The 18,455-nt window shown below is 44.3% G+C and overlaps 1 protein-coding gene across 2 annotated transcripts in view; it reads right to left on the bottom strand.

The window, feature by feature from the left end:
* prkag2a (protein kinase, AMP-activated, gamma 2 non-catalytic subunit a) overlaps positions 1-11,033 on the bottom strand; it is a 447,918-nt gene extending 436,885 nt beyond the window's left edge. The window contains exon 1 of one of the 2 annotated variants that reach the window (XM_048551429.2): positions 10,900-11,033. In XM_048551429.2, the coding sequence (XP_048407386.1) occupies positions 10,900-10,953 (54 nt within the window). In that variant the 5' untranslated portion in view covers positions 10,954-11,033. The remainder of the gene's footprint in view (positions 1-10,899) is intronic. The other variant, XM_048551437.2, reaches the window with a different exon arrangement.
* Between the last annotated feature and the right edge of the window lie 7,422 nt (positions 11,034-18,455).

Raw genomic sequence — 18,455 nt, 5'->3', positions numbered from 1 at the left:
GGGCTCAGTGTCAGAATGCCATACAAATGTAGGAAAAACAAACACATGTTTTAGATATTGAGATTGAGAATGCAGACAAATTTTATTTAACCTACTTTTACTAATCAACCTGCACAGAGATATAATCACATGTCTCTGGAGCAGGTGGGATTTGAACCCAGGCTACCCAGTCCAGGGGTGCAGTCAGTACCACTGAACCACAACCAGGCCTCGACAGATAAATTCTGTTTTAAACCAAAATTTCGAGATGCAAACAATTAACTAAAGGTAGCTAGTTTTAGCTCATCTCTGTAGAATTACAGGTGTTGCAGACGTGTGATTTTGCTAAATGCACAAAATAAGCAAGCATGAAGAGAGCAGCATGTCACTGTGTGCAGGTAGACACAGAATGAGAGCTTGGGAAATCGGTGAATTTGGTGCGGAGGAGGAGGATGTACTAGTCTGATCTTTTAGATAAAAGGAGTCCACCAAGAGACAGAGGCAGACACCAGCAGATGGATGTAAGAGCTGAAGCCGTGACGCATTAATTGGGTGAGCAGATAGGTGAGTTGTTGATAGATTTTAAGTCTTTTTTATCTCGATTAATAGTCTGAACTGGTACTGAGCAGAGACAATTATTTCTTTCAACCTATGACTTAACAGGTAAAATCACCAGATGTAGCGCAGGTAATCACTGAATGTTATTTCTAAATGCAATTTGTAAAATTAAACACAAAAAGGTGGCAGGGTAAAAACAACAGGAGGCTGGAAGAACACACAGGCCAGGCAGCATCTGCAGGAAAGGAGCAGTCAACATTTCGGGTATTACCCTACCTCAGGACTGGATGTCAGGGTAGGGGGGGACTGCAGTTAAAGAGATGGGGGGGTATGAGGTCGAAGCAGATTGGTGGTGATAGGTGGACACTGGTGGTAGGTGCGACCTGGTTGGTCAATGGGAGGGATAAATTTGGTTGCTGGCTCAAAAGGAGGGTCAGTAGGTGGACTGGAAAGGAGGAGGTGAGGCTGGAAAGGGAACTGGGCATGGGTGGGAAGGTTATTTGAAATTGAAGAACTCAATGTTGATAAGATGTTGTTCTTCAAATCTGCATTCCGAATCACTGCGACACTGGAGAAGGCCGAGGATGGAAATGTCAGAGGGGGAAGAGGGCGCGAAGTTGAAGTGGATGGTGACTGGGACGTTAGGTTGGCTGTTACGGGCCAGGCGGAGATCCTTGATGAAACGGTCACCTAGTCTACGTTTGGTCTCATTGATGTAGAGAAGAGCACATCGGGAGCACCGGATACAGTACTCTAGGTTGGAAGAGATGGAGGTAAAGCGCTGTCTCACCTGGAAGGACTGGTTAGGGACCTGAATGAAGGTGACGGAGGTGATGTGTGGGCAGGTGTTGCATCTTTTACGGTTACAGGGTAAGGTACCAGGTGGGTAGAAGTAGTTGGTGGGGAGTGTGGCACCATCTAAGGAATGGCAAAAAGAATGGTCCTTGCGGAAGGCAGAGAGGGGTGGAGAGTGGAAGGTGTTCCAGTTGGTGGCGTCTAATTGGAGTTGGCAGAAGTGTATGAGGATGATAGGTTGGATGCGGGTACATGTATTTAAATAGGAAAAGTGTAAGCAAATCTATTGTTGATTTTCAATGTAGTGAGATTGGAAAGTTGATGATGGAGAAGAAATAAATCATGTTAACGTTGAACAAATTCTTTGCATCTGTCTATAACGTAGAAGACTTAGCTTCCAAAAAAAGTACTTAATAATCAAGAGTTGACTGGGAGGAAGGAACTTAAAACAATCACCATCGCCAGGGGAAAGCCGCTGGGAAAATTACAGACGTAGAGACCAACTGTGCCCCAGAAGCCAGATGACCTGATTCCTACAGTCTCAAAACAAGTGCCTATGGAGACTATAGATGCAATGGTTATTATCTTCCAAAATTCCTTATATTTTGTAAGAATCCTAGCAAATATGAAAATTGCTAATGTAACAATTTTATTCAAGAAGCAGACAGCAGAAATAACAGGCCAGTTAACCTAACGTGTCATAGGGAGATTGCAGATCTCTGGTAAAGATACATCTCAGTGACTCACAAAAGTTTATTGTGCAGGTAAAACAAGTGATTAAGGAGGCAAATAGGATGTCGTTATTTGTTTATTACAATATGAAATATTGGGAGGCTTTATGACTGTACTACAATTAAACACTGCTGCATGGAGCCTTGCAGTGAGAACACATGAATGATGATGAATTATTGTTTATTGTCACATAGATCTTGAAGATACAGTGAAATGTGTGTTGGCGCCACAATGCAGCCCTATTTTGAGTTTCAAAAATGAGTTACTTAAATAGGAGAGAGATAATGGGAACTGCAGATGCTGGAGAATTCCAAGATAATAAAATGTGAGGCTGGATGAACACAGCAGGCCAAGCAGCATCTCAGGAGCACAAAAGCTGACATTTCGGGCCTAGACCCTTCATCAGAGAGGGGGATGGGGAGTGGGAACTGGAATAAATAGGGAGAGAGGGAGAGGCGGTAATTACTTAAATAGGAGTTCATCTTCTGTTCAGGTTGGGTCTTAAGTATGGCTTCAGGGCTTCTGCAAGATGCTCCAGTCCTCAAGGAGCCTTGTTCCAGGAACAGCCATGATGATGTCACTGCCCCCGAGATCCTGGCTCTGCTGCTGTCACCACCTTGCCAACACTGCCAAGAGTCCAGGCTCTGGGCCTAATGCCGCCAGGAGACCCCTCTCCAGGCACCACTACTGCCAGGAGCTCCAGCTCCGGGCCTACCACCACCAAAGGTCCTCTCTCCTGGCACCACTACCGCTAAGAGTCCAGGCTCTGGGCTCAACACTGCCAGGAGTTCCATCTCCAGGCACTGCCACCAGGCTCTGGGCTTAGTGGTGCCAGGAATCCCGTCTCCGGGCAATTTGGAGTCCTATGTCGAGTTTTGGTCTAGTTATTTGATAAAATATATAATTGTATTAGAAACTTTTCAGAGAAGGTTCAGATGCGTGAAATGATCATCTTATGAAGAAAATACCAAATAGGTTAAGCCTGGGGAGGCAATGGCCTAGTGGTATTATTAATAGACTATTAGTCCAAAAACATAGCCAATGTTCTGGGGACCTGGGTTCGAGTTCTGTCACGGCAGATGGCGTAATTTGATTTGAATAAAATATATCTGGAATTAAGATTCTACTGTTGACCACAAAACAATTGTTGATTTTTCAGGGAAGAAAATCTGGTCTCCTCACCTGGTCTGACCTACATGTGACTCTACAGCAATGTGTTTGATTCTTAGCTGCCCTCTAAAATGGGTAATTGTTACAAAGTCTCAACAAAAATATTAAATGTGACAGACTAGAAAAGACAACGGCAGAAAGATCCCTGACAACACCGCAAAGTCCTCCTTGTTAACATTTGGGGCTGGGGTCAAAATTGGGAGAGCTGTCTCACAGGCTGGTCAAGCAACAGCCTGACACAGTCATACTCACAGAATCATACCTTACAAACAATGTCCCAGACACCACCATCACCATCCCTGGATATGTCCTGTCTTACTGGCAGCACTGATCCAGCTGAGGTGGAGGCACAGTGGTATATAGTTGGGAGGGAGTTGCCCTCAGTGACCTCCACATTAACTCCGGACCCCATGAAGTCTCGTGGCTTCGGGTTAAACAAGGGCCAGGAAGCCTCCTACTGATTACTCCATACTGTTCTCCCTCAGTTGATGAATCAGTATACCTTCATGTTAAATAACACTTGGAGGAAGCACTGACGGTGATAAGGGCACAAAATGTACTTTGGGTGGTGGGTTTCAAGGAGTGGCCTGGCAGCAGTACCGCCGATCGATCTGGTCGGGAGGACACAGCTGCTAAATTGGGTCTGCGGCAAGTGGTGAGGGAACCAACAAGAAGGGAAAACACACCTGACCTCATCCTTACCAATGTGCCATCTGCAGATGCATCAGTCCATGGCAGTATCAGTAAGAACAATCACTGAGCAGTCTTTGTGGAGACAAAGTCGTGCCTTCACATTGAACATATCCTCCATCATGTTGTGCATGATTTGGCAACTCAAGATAGGACATTCATGAGGTACTGTGGGCCATCAACAGCAGCAGAATGATACTCCAGCACAATCTGTAGCCTCATGGTCTGACATTTTCCCCATTCAACCATTACCATCAGGCCAGGGATCAGCCCTGGTTCAATGGAGGGTGCAGGAGGTCATGGCTGGAGCAGCACCAGGCAAACCTGATGATGAGGTGTCACCCTGGTGAACCCACCAAACAGGACCACTTACACGTCAAACCGCGAAAACAGCAAGTGATAGACAGAGCTGAGTGACCCCACCACCAATGGATTGGATCTAGACTCTGCAGTCCTGTCACGTCCAATCGTGAATGGTGGCAGATGATCAAACAACTCACGAGATGAGGAGGCTCCCTATCCTCAATGATGGAAGAGCCCAGCAGTTCAATGCAAAAGGATAAGATTTTGCAGCAATCTTCAGCCAGAAGTGCCGTGTTTTTGACCCATCTCAGCTTTCTCCAGTGATCCCCAGTATTACAGATACCAGTTTTCAGCCAATTTGATTCAATCTACATGATATCAACAAACTGTTAGAGACACTGGATACTGCAAAGGCTATGGACCCTGACAACATTCCGAAGACTTGAGCTCTAGAACTTGTTTCTCCCCTAGTCAAGCTCTTCCAGTACAGTTACAACATTAGCACCTACCTGACAATGTGAAAAATTGTCCAGGTAAGTCCCATATGCAAAAATCAGGAAAAATCCAACCTGACCAATTACTGTCCCATTAGTCTACTCTTGATCATCAATAAAGTGATGGAAGGTGTCTATCAAGCAGTATCTATTCAGCAATAACCTGCTCACTGACGACCAGTTTGGGTTCCACCAGGACCACTCAGCTCCTGATTTCATTACAGCCTTGGTTCAAACATGGACAAAAAAGGTGAATTCCAGAGGTGAGATGACAGTGATTTCCCTTCACCACATTTGACTGAGTGTGGTATCAAGGAGCCCTGGCAAAACTGGAATCAATGGGTATCAGAGAGTAAACTCTCTGGTGGTTGGAATCATACCTGGCACATAAGAAGACGGTTGTGGTTGTTGGAGGTTGGTCATCTCAGCTCCAGCACATCTCTGCAGGAGTTCCTCAGGGTAGTGTCTTAGGCCAAATCATCTTCAGCTGCTTCCACAGTGCTCAGCAACATTCGTGACTCCTCAGACACTGAAGCAATCCATGTCCAAATGCAACAAGATCTGGACAATATCCAGGTTTGTTCTGATAAGTGGCAAGTAACATTCACACCACACAAATTCCAGGCAATGGCTATCTCCAATAATAGACAAACTAACCACTGTTCCTCAATAGTGTTTCCACTGCTGAATTCCCTACTATCAACATGCTGGGATTTACCAATGACCAGAAATTCAACAGGACGCAACACATAAATGCAGCAGCTACAACAGTAGGTCAGATACGAGGATTACAGTAACATGTAACTCACCGCTGACTCCTCAAAAGTAATGCCCGTGACAAGGCACAAGTCAGGAGTGTGGTGCAATACTCCCCACTTGCCTGGATGTGTGCAGCCCCAACAACACTCAAGAACCTTGACACCATCAGGACAAAGCAGCATGCTTGACTGGCACCACATCCACTCACATCCATTCCCTCCACCACTGACGCTCAGTAGCAGCAGTGTGTACCGTCTACAAAACACAAGGTCTTCCTTTTAGAATGGCAATTAGAATTCTTTTTCTCTCAAAAAGATTGTTACAAGTGTAGAATTCTCTTCCTCTGACAACAGAGGAATTTGGGTCATTGAATCTATTCATTGCAGGGTAAGATGAATTTTTGAAGGGAATCAAGCGTTATGGTGGATGGACAGAAAAATGCAGCTGAGACCATCATCTAATGCAGAAATTCACCAAAGATCCTTAGACAGCACCTTCCAAACCCACAATCACTCCATCTAGAAGGACAAAGGCAGCAGATATATGGGAACACCACCAACTCCACGTTTCCCTCTAAATGAGTCACTATCCTGGCTTGGAAATATATCACTGTTCCTTCACTGTCGCTGGCTCAAAATCCTGGAATTTCCTCCCTAATGGCATTGTGGGACTTCCTGCAATGCACAGATGGCAGCAGTTCAAGAAGGCAGCTCACCACCACCTTCTCAAAATTCTGGCCAGCCATCAATTCCCACATTCCATGAGTGAAAAAAGAAAAAACTACTGCAGTTTAGGAAAATGAGATGAGACCTTATTGCAACAAATAAGGTCAAGTGAGGACTTCATAGAATATGTACCAGGAGAATGTCTCTTCTTATGAAGAAGACTAGAACTAGGAGAATAGATTCAGAATGGCAGGTCTTTCTTTTAGAATGGCAATTAGAATTCTTTATCTCTCAAAAAGATTGTTACAAGTGTAGAATTCTCTTCCTCTGACAACAGAGGAATTTGGGTCATTGAATCTATTCACTGCAGGTTAAGATGAATTTTTGAAGGGAATCAAGAGTTATGGTGGATGGACAGAAAAATGCAGCTGAGACCATCATCTAATTTAGTGGTGGTTCAGGATCAAAAGACTGAATGGCCTGTTCCAAAGTTCTATATTCTTATGCAGCTAGTGTTTTCATGAAGGTGCCCCTTTAATTGGTTTGGAGACATGTTCCCGCCTTTCAGATCGAGAGGAGGGTATGGTCTTGCTTTCTACTAATTTTTTATGCTTTAAGGTTTTTTCTATCTGCATTGACTATTAAGATCCATATCTCTGAACCTAGAGATTTTGTTCACTACACTTTGCTAAACATCTTTCTTTCTAGGGTGCCCCTATTTTCATTGTTCCTTAACAACTCAATACACTTCCTGGCCCCACCAATAATGTGTTCCATAAATTGAACTGCAGTGCCATTTGTTGTTTATTTGCCTGTCCCACTGAAATAGCCAGTCCCTCCTTACCTTCACCCATGAGACAAAACATAAACATTAATCCACTCCTACTCTGTCTACTATTCACATTGCTGTTCCTGTTAAGTGGTACAATCTCAGAAAATGTTTACTAGATTACATTACAAGATCAAACGGATGCTGACCGACCAATAGACCACCCAATTACCTACCTCTGATATTTCTGGCCAATCTTCTAATGGGGGATCCTGTAAAATGTGTTGGAAGCCTCTGAGACATCAGCAGAGGGAAGCCAAACAGCAGCCACACCCCCTTTTTATGGCAACAGCTGCCATATAAGTAATAATTTAAATGCTCTAGAGTGAGAGTAAGAATGAATGGATGACTGTGCAGGTGAACAAGTGGTTTGGTTGGATGAAATATGTGGTAAGGGAAAAAAGGTGGGTAGAGTGAGGAGGGCAGGTCAGGAGGGAGTCGGAGTGGTTTTGGAAGCAGGAGCCAGAGGTTGAGGAGTTGTATGGGTACCCAGGAATTAGACCATGGTTCTTCGGTCCAACATTTCCTGGGTAGCTATTCTGGTAAGTAATTGAGTAACAGAGACCTTTATGGAGGGCTCGAGAGATCTGGGAAATTGCCCATTGGAAGCTCAAAGTTTGGTGGCGAATCCCATGGAGCCAGAGTACGGGGACATCTACATCCCTGGTGATATGTCCAGTCTCTGGTGATGCGGAGACTGAAAAATCTCAGTCACTGAGTTTCTTCTGAAAACATGGCCAGTACATGAGAACATCACCAACTGCAGATTCTCTTTCAAGCTGCACACTATCAACCCATTCTTCCATTGTCCCGAGATGAAAATTCTAGATCTCGCTACTTGATAGCTCTGCGTGAATCGCTACAACATACAGGCTATAGTAATTCAGAAGGTGGCCTCTTCACAATAACTGGGTATGGGCAATAAATACTGGTCTGTTAGAACATAGAACATAGAACAGTACAGCACAGAACAGGCCCTTCAGCCCACAATGTTGTGCCGACCATTGATCCTCATGTATGCACCCTCAAATTTCTGTGACTATATACATGTCCAGCAGTCTCTTAAATGACCCCAATGACCTTGCTTCCACAACTGCTGCTGGCAACGCATTCCATGCTCTCACAACTCTCTGCGTAAAGAACCTGCCTCTGACATCCCCTCTATACTTTCCACCAACCAGCTTAAAACTATGACCCCTCGTGCTAGCCATTTCTGCCCTGGGAAATAGTCTCTGGCTATCAACTCTATCTATGCCTCTCATTATCTTGTATACCTCAATTAGGTCCCCTCTCCTCCTCCTTTTCTCCAATGAAAACAGTCCGAACTCAGTCAACCTCTCTTCATAAGATAAGCCCTCCAGTCCACGCAGCATCCTGGTAAACCTCCTCTGAACCCTCTCCAAAGCATCCACATCTTTCCTATAATAGGGCGACCAGAACTGGATGCAGTATTCCAAGTGCGGTCTAACCAAAGTTTTATAGAGCTGCAACAAGATCTCACGACTCTTAAACTCAATCCCCCTGTTAATGAAAGCCAAAACACCATATGCTTTCTTAACAACCCTGTCCACTTGGGTGGCCATTTTAAGGGATCTATGTATCTGCACACCAAGATCCCTCTGTTCCTCCACGCTGCCAAGAATCCTATCCTTAATCCTGTACTCAGCTTTCAAACTCGACCTTCCAAAATGCATCACCTCGCATTTATCCAGGTTGAACTCCATCTGCCACCTCTCAGCCCATCTCTGCATCCTGTCAATGTCCCACTGCAGCCTACAACAGCCCTCTATACTGTCAACGACACCTCCGACCTTTGTGTCGTCTGCAAACTTGCTGACCCATCCTTCAATTCCCTCGTCCAAGTCATTAATAAAAATTACAAACAGTAGAGGCCCAAGGACAGAGCCCTGTGGAACTCCACTCACCACTGACTTCCAGGCAGAATATCTTCCTTCTACTACCACTCGCTGTCTTCTGTTGGCCAGCCAATTCTGTATCCAAGCAGCTAAGTTCCCCTGTATCCCATTCCTCCTGACCTTCTGAATGAGCCTACCATGGGGAACCTTATCAAATGCCTTACTGAAGTCTATATACACCACATCCACAGCTCGACCCTCATCAACTTTTCTAGTCACATCCTCAAAAAACTCGATAAGGTTTGTAAGGCATGACCTACCCCTCACAAAGCCCAGATCTTGTGAACATTTTCTTTAAAAGAAAACGTACAAGACACAAGATCATTTCGAAAAGTATTTAGGTTTTCCAGTGAACTTGCTCAGAACATTGGAATATGGAACATAAACACGTCAATCTGAAACAATGTGAGGCAACATACAGGGTGAATAAATCCATTACATTCCCTTCTGGTGACACATTGCGACTTAATTCCAAGTTTAACAGTGACCTTTGTGAACTTCTACAGCAAGAATTGGAGCAATTCAAAACTAAGGCTACATCTTCAAAGTTATCACCTAAGTGGTAAATGACGCTGATAGGTTGCATAAACTTGCCTTATAATGTCTTGCGTACAGAATACCGGGGCAAGACCATCCTTAGGGTATGGTAAGCGGGGGCAACTGGCCTGGGCCTTGCACTGGGACAGCAGGAGGAATCTGGAAGGGACCAGAGCCAAGGTCCAGGTGACATTTGAACAGACAAAGGTCAATGTGTGACTTTCTGTTTTGGGTTCAATTAAAGTGCGAATTTTCCTGGGGTGGGCACTGCGTGATTTGCCTGGTAGTGGTGGGCGGAGTGGGGGAGGGTGGTGGTACTGTGTCACTCGTACTGGTGAATGACTATTATGTCTTGCCCTGAAAGAGGGATGTATGATTAGTTCTATTACAGTGTGATCAACCCCGAGGGTTGCAGTGTGATTTGCCCCAGAAGGGGGTACACTTTATGACGGCCCGGGGGGGTATGGTGTGGCTTGACCAAGGAGTGGACGCAAAGTGTCATTTGCCCTGGAGAGGGGACCCAGTGTGAACTGCCCCGGGGTGGAGGTATAGTTGTGTGTTTTGTCCCAGACCCCGCGAGGGATGGTTCTACTGAAGAATGATGAAAATGAAGTGCTCACAACTTTACAGGTATTCATTCGTGCAAACACAGAGAAATTATTTCCGGCCGGGGGCGAAAACCAGAGCCATGCAATTCAGGTGGGGGGAACACTTTTTCACTGAAGGGGGTAGCAGAAATGGGGAATTCCTTTCCCGCGAAAAGGTTGTCAGGACAAAGACAAGGGGAGTTTGCAGGACTGAGGTGCTGGTGGTCGCTAAGTGCGGAAACTAAAGTGGGGGGAGGCGCTTCGGGGCAAAGGCAGGTAAAATGGAGTTGCAGCTCAGACAGAACGAACTGAGAATTGAGCAAAAGTGATGGGAGTGACCTATTTGGGCTGTTGCAATCTCTTTTGTTGCCACTTTAGAAGTGGGTAAACGCCTGCACGGTAAACCATTAAACAGATCGAATGAAAACTCTCCAACATCAGGGACTGATCTATCTTCACCAGAAACACGGTGACGTGCCGGTGGCTGGCTATCACCCATCGCCGTGATTAAACAGACACTCCCCCAGCCGTTTCACTCAATGCATCGTGCCGAGAAGCTGAACCGACTTCCCCCTCCCCCCCCCCTCAAAAAAAGTGTGCGATGTTTAAGTTGGGCGATCGGCCGAGAAACGGCACCCCACCCCCACGCAGCGTGTCCGCACTAAGAGGTGAAGACATTTTACAAACCCAACCCTTAAAATGAAAAACGAAATTATTCACTTCAGCATCGAAAAGAATACAAAGCGAGGTTCATTTCTAAGTACTTGCAAGCAGCGATTCAAATATGCAGCCCCCTCCTCAAGCAAGGCGAGGAGCTTCTGGTTCATACAAACATATACATAGTTCTTAAGAACTTCACAGTTTAGCTTCTCGTTTCAAACTGACCTGATTGCAATCAGCATCCAGAAGGATACCTTTGAAACCGCGTTTGCAGTCCATGGTGAAATCCTGGAGATCTCGAACTCTCCAACTCTTTGTTGCAAAGTTTTGTTACATGTTTCCTGACAGCTAGACAGGAATCCGCCAAGGCGCAGGCGCAGAACTCCCCCTCGCCCAGAGCGGGAAAAGGGCGAAGGCAAGGTGTGAGGCCAGGTACGATTAGGAGGGTCAAATGGGTTGAATGGATAGGGAGCTACGTCCTGGTCAGGAAGACCACTGTCATAGATAAGAGGTAATGAGAACTGCAGATGCTGGAGAATCCGAGATAACAAAAGTGTAGAGCTGGATGAACACAGCAGGCCAAGCAGCATCTTAGGCGCACAAAAGCTGATGTTTCGGTGTTCGAATTAAGCACTCTCCCTTGCTTCAAGTTCGAGTTGAATTTGCCTGGTTACATGATCCAGATAGCATACTTAGGCTCATAATAAACCCCTGTGTGTCCATCCATCTGTTCCTTTCATTCCTCCTCCGCTACTGTCTTGGATAAAAACCATTTTTCAATCCTTTTCAATTCTGAAGAAATCATACTGCACTCAAAAGTTACCTCTGTTTGTCTTTCCACAGATACTGCTTGACCTGCTAAGTTTCTCCAGCATTTTTTAATCATTTCAGATTTCCAGCATCCTCAGTATTTCGATTTTAGATCCTCAGAACATCCCACCCAGAATCATCCCCCCTAATCTACACATCCCGGAACACTATGGGCAATTTAACATGGCAAATTCACCTAGCCTGCACATGTTTGAACTGTGGGAGGAAACCAGAGCACCTGGAGAAAATCCATGCCGGTGAGAATGTGCAGACTCCACACAGTCACCCAAGGGTGGATTCAAACCTGGGTCTCAGGTGCGGTGGGGCAGCAGTGCTAAACACTGAGCCATCGTGCTGCCCTTATAGGCAGTCTTCTGAGGCTGGCATTGAACCTGGTCCCCAGGTACTGTAAGGCTTCAGTGCTAACCACTCAGCCACCATTCAACCCCTTGAACTGCTATATCCTGTAGAGTAAGGACAGAAGCACAATACTTCTTTATTTTATCTGTTTTATTGTCTACTATTAACGTTCCATTTTTGACCTCTAGTGAACCAACACTCACTTTACTTCCTTCTTACATTCTTAGATATCTGTAGAAAAAGTTCTCACTATCTGTTTTTCCATTTCCAGCTAGCTTCCTCCCACACTCTAATTTATTTGTCCTGATGAGCATTTTAGTCAATCTCTTTCATTCTTTATATTTGGAACAGTTTTCTGAACTGACACACATCTTTACACACATATTGCTTTTCTCTTAAATTTTATATTTTCCTTAGTTTCTAATGCTTGGAATGAGCAAGGTCAGAAATCAGACAACACCAGGTTATAGTTCAGCAGGCTTATTTGAAAACACAAGCTTTCAAAGCCTCACTCTTCCTTCACGTTTTGGTGAGACAGGTGGTATTAGACCCAAAATTTGTAGGTAAAATAACAAAGGGTCATACCGTCAATCAAAGCGTCTCAGACGTGCAGGACAATATGAGGCTCATTCCTTTCCTTCCTTTTTCATCTTATTTTTGTTACTTAATAGATGTTCATGTCTAAGTAAATTCATGTTGTAGAGTCTTCTCTTAACTATATTTAACTGAATCTGAAAAGAATCACTTGGACACACCCTGCAATCCAAGACAACCAGGTAGATGTGAAAAGGTTGTTTTGTCTTTTCAGAGAATATGGAACGAGGGGGTCATAGTTTAAAAAGAAGGGGTCACCCATTTAAGGCAAGATTGGAGGAAAATATTCCCTTAGAGGATTATGAGTCTTTGGAATTCCCTTCCTCAAAAGGCAATGCATGAATAATCAAAGGTAGAGATTCTCAATTCCCAAGGGTGTAGTGATTGGAACAAGGTGGATCTGTTTGGCTACGAGATCTTTAATTGGGGTTTTAACCTGTGCCAATCAGGAAGCCCTGGCTGGCCAACATAATGGGATTTAGAATCTCCTGAGTTCAGGAAACTGACTCCAAGCTGGCTGGCCACAGCCTGTGTACAAATAAATAAAGGGTGACTTGGTGATGGGATACTGGCTTCTGCACAGTTATTTCAAAGGTGATGAAAGGTTATTGGCAGTTTGCAGGAATGTAGAGTTGGATTAAAAAGATCAGTCATGAATGACAGAGCAGGCTTGAAGGGCTGAGTGGCCTACTCTTGTTCCTTGCTCATATGTTCTTTAGGTAACAAATGCTGAGTCCTCTCATTGGAACTTTTCCTTCTCACAGGAAAGCAGTTATTTTAGGTATTCTGAAATATCCCTCCAAATGTTCTCTGCTGCTTCTCAGCTGATTGCCTCATAATCCAGTTCACTTCGCCGAGCTCAGCCCAAATAGTTGCTCCTATTTGAATTTAAAATACTAATCTCAGACCCACTCTTCTTCCTTTCAAATTATCTTTGATTAATCTTTGCCTCTCCAAGTGGAGATTAATTCTGTTCTGCAGAAATTTTTACAGTAGTTATGCTGGCACAGACGTTTATGAAAATTTGAAATTTAACATCAGAGTCCCTGCAACCTCCTTCCTCCCCTCCCACAGCATCCTTGGATACATCTCAACTGTGCACGGGGGTTTATTGCTTTTAAGTTTGCTTAAAGTGCTAATACCACCTCCATCTTAATCTAAATTACTCAAGTATATCACATTACCCCTCCCTTATTTCTAGACATTGAAAATAGAAGATGAAGAAAGCCCTTTGGCCCTTCGAGTCTGCTTCACCATTCAACATGATCATGGCTGATCATCTAATTCAGTGCCTTGTTTTGACTTTCTCACCATACCCTTTGATCCTAATAGTCCGAGAACAATATCTGACTCTTTTTTGAAATATTCACAGTTTTAGCCTTAACTACTTTCTGTGGCAAAGAATTTCATTGGCTCACCACTAGTTGAAAGACTGTTCTCCTCATCTCAATCCTAAATGGCCTCCCCCGCTACCCTGTATCCTTAAAGTATGACCCTGGATCTGGATTACCAGGCAGTTCCAGTCTAGTTAGAATTATAGATTTCCATGAGGTCACTTCTAAACTCCAGATCATACATTCCTACTGATCCAGTCTGTCTTCATATGTTAGTCCTGCCATGCTAGGAATCAGTCTGATAATCCTCTATTGCACTCCTTCCATAGCCGGAAAATTCTTTCTCAAGCAAGGAGATCAAAACTACATGCAATAGCCCAGGTGTTACCAAGGCCCTGTAAAATTTCAGGAAAACATCCTTGCTCCTTTATTTAAGTCTTCTCACTATGAAGGCCAACACACAAACCCAAAGAACCACAGATGCTGGATATCAGAAACAGAAACGGAAATTGCTGGGAAAATTCAGCAGGTCTGACAGCATCTGTGAAAAGAAAATAAAGTTAATGTTTTGGGTCCAGTGACCCTTCCTTGAATCCTGAATGCAATTTGCTTTCTTCACTGCCTGCTCTACCTGTATGTTACTTTCAGAGACCAGTATACAAGGGCAACCAGATCTTGTTGTAGCTCCCACTTTTACAATCTGTCACCATTCAGATAACAAACTGAATTTGTCTTTTTGCCACCAAAGTGCATCACCGCACATTAATCCACATTATACTTCATCTGCCATGCATTTATCTATTCACTCAACTTATTCAAATCACACTGAAGCATCACTGTGTTGTCCTCACAGTTCATCCTCCCATCCAACTTTGTGTCATTTGCAGACTTGGAGATGTTACATTTAGATCCCTCATCCATATCATTAATACGTATGGCCATAGTCCTGTTAGTGATCCCTGAAGTATCCCACTAGTACTGCCTGCCACTCAGAAAAAGACATTTTTTCTGAAGAAGAGTCCCAACACGAAACGCCAACTTTCCTGCTCCTCTGTTGCTGCCTGACCTGCTGTGTTCCTCCAGCCCCACACTGTGTTATCTCTGACTCCAGCATCTGTAGTTAGAACATAGAACATTACAGCACAGTACAGGCCCTTCAGCCCTCAATGTTGTGCTGACCGGTCATACCGATCTGAAGCCCATCTAACCTACACTATTACTATTCTTACTATCTCTGATGTTTATTCCTACTCTCTGTTTCATGTCTGCCAGCTAATTCTCAATCCATGTCAGTACATTACCCCTAATCCCATGCACTTTAATTGTACATGCTAATCTCTTAGGTGGGACTTTTGTCAAAAGCCTTCTGAAAGCCCAAATAAACTATATCCACTGGCTCCCCAATCGCTGTAATGGTTATATCCTCAGAAAATTTCTATCGATTTGTCAAGGATGATTTTTCTTTTGTAAATCCATGCTGACTCTGTCTAATCCTGTCACTGTTTTCCAAGTGCTCTGCTATTAAATCTTATATGATGACTATATGCTGATGTTAGGCTAACTGGTTTCTAATCCCTATTTCTGCTGTACTTCCTTTTTTAAATAATGGAGTTATTTCAGCTACCCTCCAATCCATAGGAACTGTTCCAGAGTCTATCGAATCTTGACCCACGTCATCTTTCTCTCTTGTGAATACAGACCCAAAACACTCATTTAAAACCTCAGCAATGCATTCTAGCTCTGCACCTACATTGCCACTTTGGTTCCTATTGGCCCCTACTCTTCCTCTGGTTATTCTGTTGCCCCTAATATGCTTGGAAAATATCTTTGGATTTTCCTTAATGTTACCCATCAGTTTTTGTTCAAGTCCCTGCTTTGCTCTCTAATTTTTTTATAAGTAAACCCCCACATTTTCTGTACTTCTCTAGGGCATCCATCCTTCGGTGCGTTTGGTATCCACCATTTGCTTTTAGTTTATCTTATCAAATTCTGTACATCCCTTGACATCCAGGGTTCTCTGCACTTGTTGATTCCATCCTTCTCTGTTACAGGATTATATTGGCCTTGCACTCTCTTTACCTTTATAAATGTTTCCTATTGTTCTTTAAGATTTCTTGTAGCGCAGTGGTACTGTGATACCTCTGAGCGAGGAGGCCTGGGTTCAAGCCCTACTTGCTCCTAAAATGCGTAATAACATCTCTGAATGAGTTGATTTGAAAATATTTACAATTTCGCCTAGGCTATTCGGGTGGGTTTAAAGTAATTCAGCAGGGGGATGGGAACCAAAATTGTAGTTCGAGCATAGAAAAGGTTGAGAGTAGGGAGGTCCAAAATAAAGTTTCAGGGACGCAAGATGGCACCGGCAAGCAAGGAGTTGGTTTGAAGTGTGTCTACTTCAACGCCAGGAGCTTCCGGAATAAGGTGGGTGAACTTGCAGCATAGGTTGGTACCTGGGACTTCGATGTTGTGGCCATTTCGGAGACATAGATAGAGCAGGGACAGGAATGGTTGTTGCTGGTTCCGGGATTTAGATGTTTCAGTAAGAACAGAGAAGATGGTAAAAGAGGGGGAGGTGTGGCATTGTTGGTCAAGGACAGTATTACAGTTGCAGAAAGGATGTTTGGGGACTCATCAACTGAGGTAGTACATGCTGAGGTTAGAAACAGGAAAAAAGAGGTCACCCTGTTGGGAGTTTTCTATAGGCCTCCGAAAAGTTCCAGAGATGTAGAGGAAAGGATAGCAAAGATTATTCTCGATAGGAGTGAGAGAGACAGGGTAGTTGTCATGGGAGACTTCAACTTTCCAAATATTGACTGGGAACACTATAGTTCGAGTACTATAGATGGGTCAGTTTTTGTCCAGTGTGCGCAGGAGGGCTTCCTGACACAGTATGTAGACAGGCCAACAAGGGGCGAAGCCACATTAGATTTGGTACTGGGTAATGAGCCCGGCCAGGTGTTGGATTTGGAAGTAGGTGAGCACTTTGGTGATAGCGATCACAATTCTGTTATGTTTACTTTAGTGATGGAAAGGGATAGGTGCATACCACTGGGCAAGAGTTATAGCTGGGGGAAAGGCAATTACGATGAGATTAGGCAAGATTTAGGGAGCATAGGATGGGGAAGGAAACTGCAGGGGATGGGCACATTAGAAATGTGGAGCTTATTCAAGGAAAAGCTCCTGTGTGTCCTAGATAAGCATGTACCTGTCAGTCAGGGAGCAAGCTATAGAGCGCGGGAGCCTTGGTTTACGAAGGAAGTGGAATCTCTGGTCAAGAGGAAGAAGAAGGCTTATGTTAGGATGAGATGTGAAGGCTAAGTTAGGGTGCTTGAGGGTTACCAGGTATCCAGGAAAGACCTTAAGAGAGAGCTCAGAAGAGCCAGGAGGAGACATGAGAAGTTGTTGGCGGATAGGATCAGGGTAAACCGTAAGGCTTTCTATCGGTATTTAAGGAATAAAAGAATGACAAGAGTAAGATTAGGGCCAATCAAGGATAGTAGTAGGAAGTTGTGTGTGGAATTAGAGGAGATGGGGAAGCACTAAATGAATATTTTCAACAGTATTCACGCTAGAAAATGGCAATGTTGTCGAGTAGAATACTGAGATACAGGCTACTAGACTAGGTGGGATTGAAGTTCACAAGGAAGAGGTATTAGAAATCCTTCAGAGGGTGAAGATAGATAAGTCCCCTGGGCCAGATGGGATTTATCCTAGGATCCTCTGGGAATCCAGGGAGGAGATTGCCGAGCCTTTGGCATTGATCTTTAACTCGTCATTGTCTACAGGAATAGTGCCAGACGACTGGAGGATAGCAAATGTGGTTCCCCTGTTCAAGAAGGGGAGTAGAGACAACCCTGGTAATTATAGACCAGTGAGCCTTACTTCAGTTGTTGGAAAAGTGTTGGAAAAGGTTTTAAGGGATAGGATTTATAATCATCTAGAACAGAATAAATTGATTAGGGATAGTCAGCACGGTTTTGTGAAGGGAAGGTTGTGCCTCACAAACCTTATTGAGTTCTTTGAGAAGGTGACCAAACAGATAGATGAGAGTAAACCGGTTGATGTGGTGTATATGGATTTCAGCAAGGCGTTCGATAAGGTTCCCCACAATAGGCTATTGTACAAAATGCGGAGGAATGGGATTGTGGGAGATATAGCAGTTTGGATCAGAAACTGGCTTGCTGAAAGAAGACAGAGGGTGGTGTTTGATGGGAAATGTTCATGTTGGAGACCAGTTACCAGTGGTGTACAGCGGGGGTCGGTGTTGGGTCCACGGCTGTTCGTCATTTTTACAAATGACCTGGATGAGGGCGTAGAAGGATGGGTTAGTAAATTTGCGGACGACACTAAGGTCGGTGGAGTTGTGGATAGTGACGAAGGATGTTGTAGGTTGCAGAGAGACATAGATAAGCTGCAGAGCTGGGCTGAGAGGTGGCAAATGGAGTTTAATGCGGACAAGTGTGAGGTGATGCACTTTGGTTGGGAGTAACCGGAAGGCAAAGTACTGGGCTGATGGTAGTATAGATGAGCAGAGAGAACTCGGTGTCCATGTACACAGATCCTTGAAAATTGCCACCCAGGTTGATAGTGCTGTTAAGAAGGCAGACAGTGTTTTAGCTTTTATTAATAGAGGGATCGAGTTCTGGAACCATGAGGTTATGCTGCAGTTGTACAAAACTCTGG

This window comes from Stegostoma tigrinum, chromosome 2, assembly GCF_030684315.1.
Source record: "Stegostoma tigrinum isolate sSteTig4 chromosome 2, sSteTig4.hap1, whole genome shotgun sequence".
In the NCBI taxonomy this organism is placed as follows: domain Eukaryota; kingdom Metazoa; phylum Chordata; class Chondrichthyes; order Orectolobiformes; family Stegostomatidae; genus Stegostoma; species Stegostoma tigrinum.
Note: the sequence above shows the minus strand (reverse complement) of the source record. Positions and strands in the feature narration are given on the sequence as shown.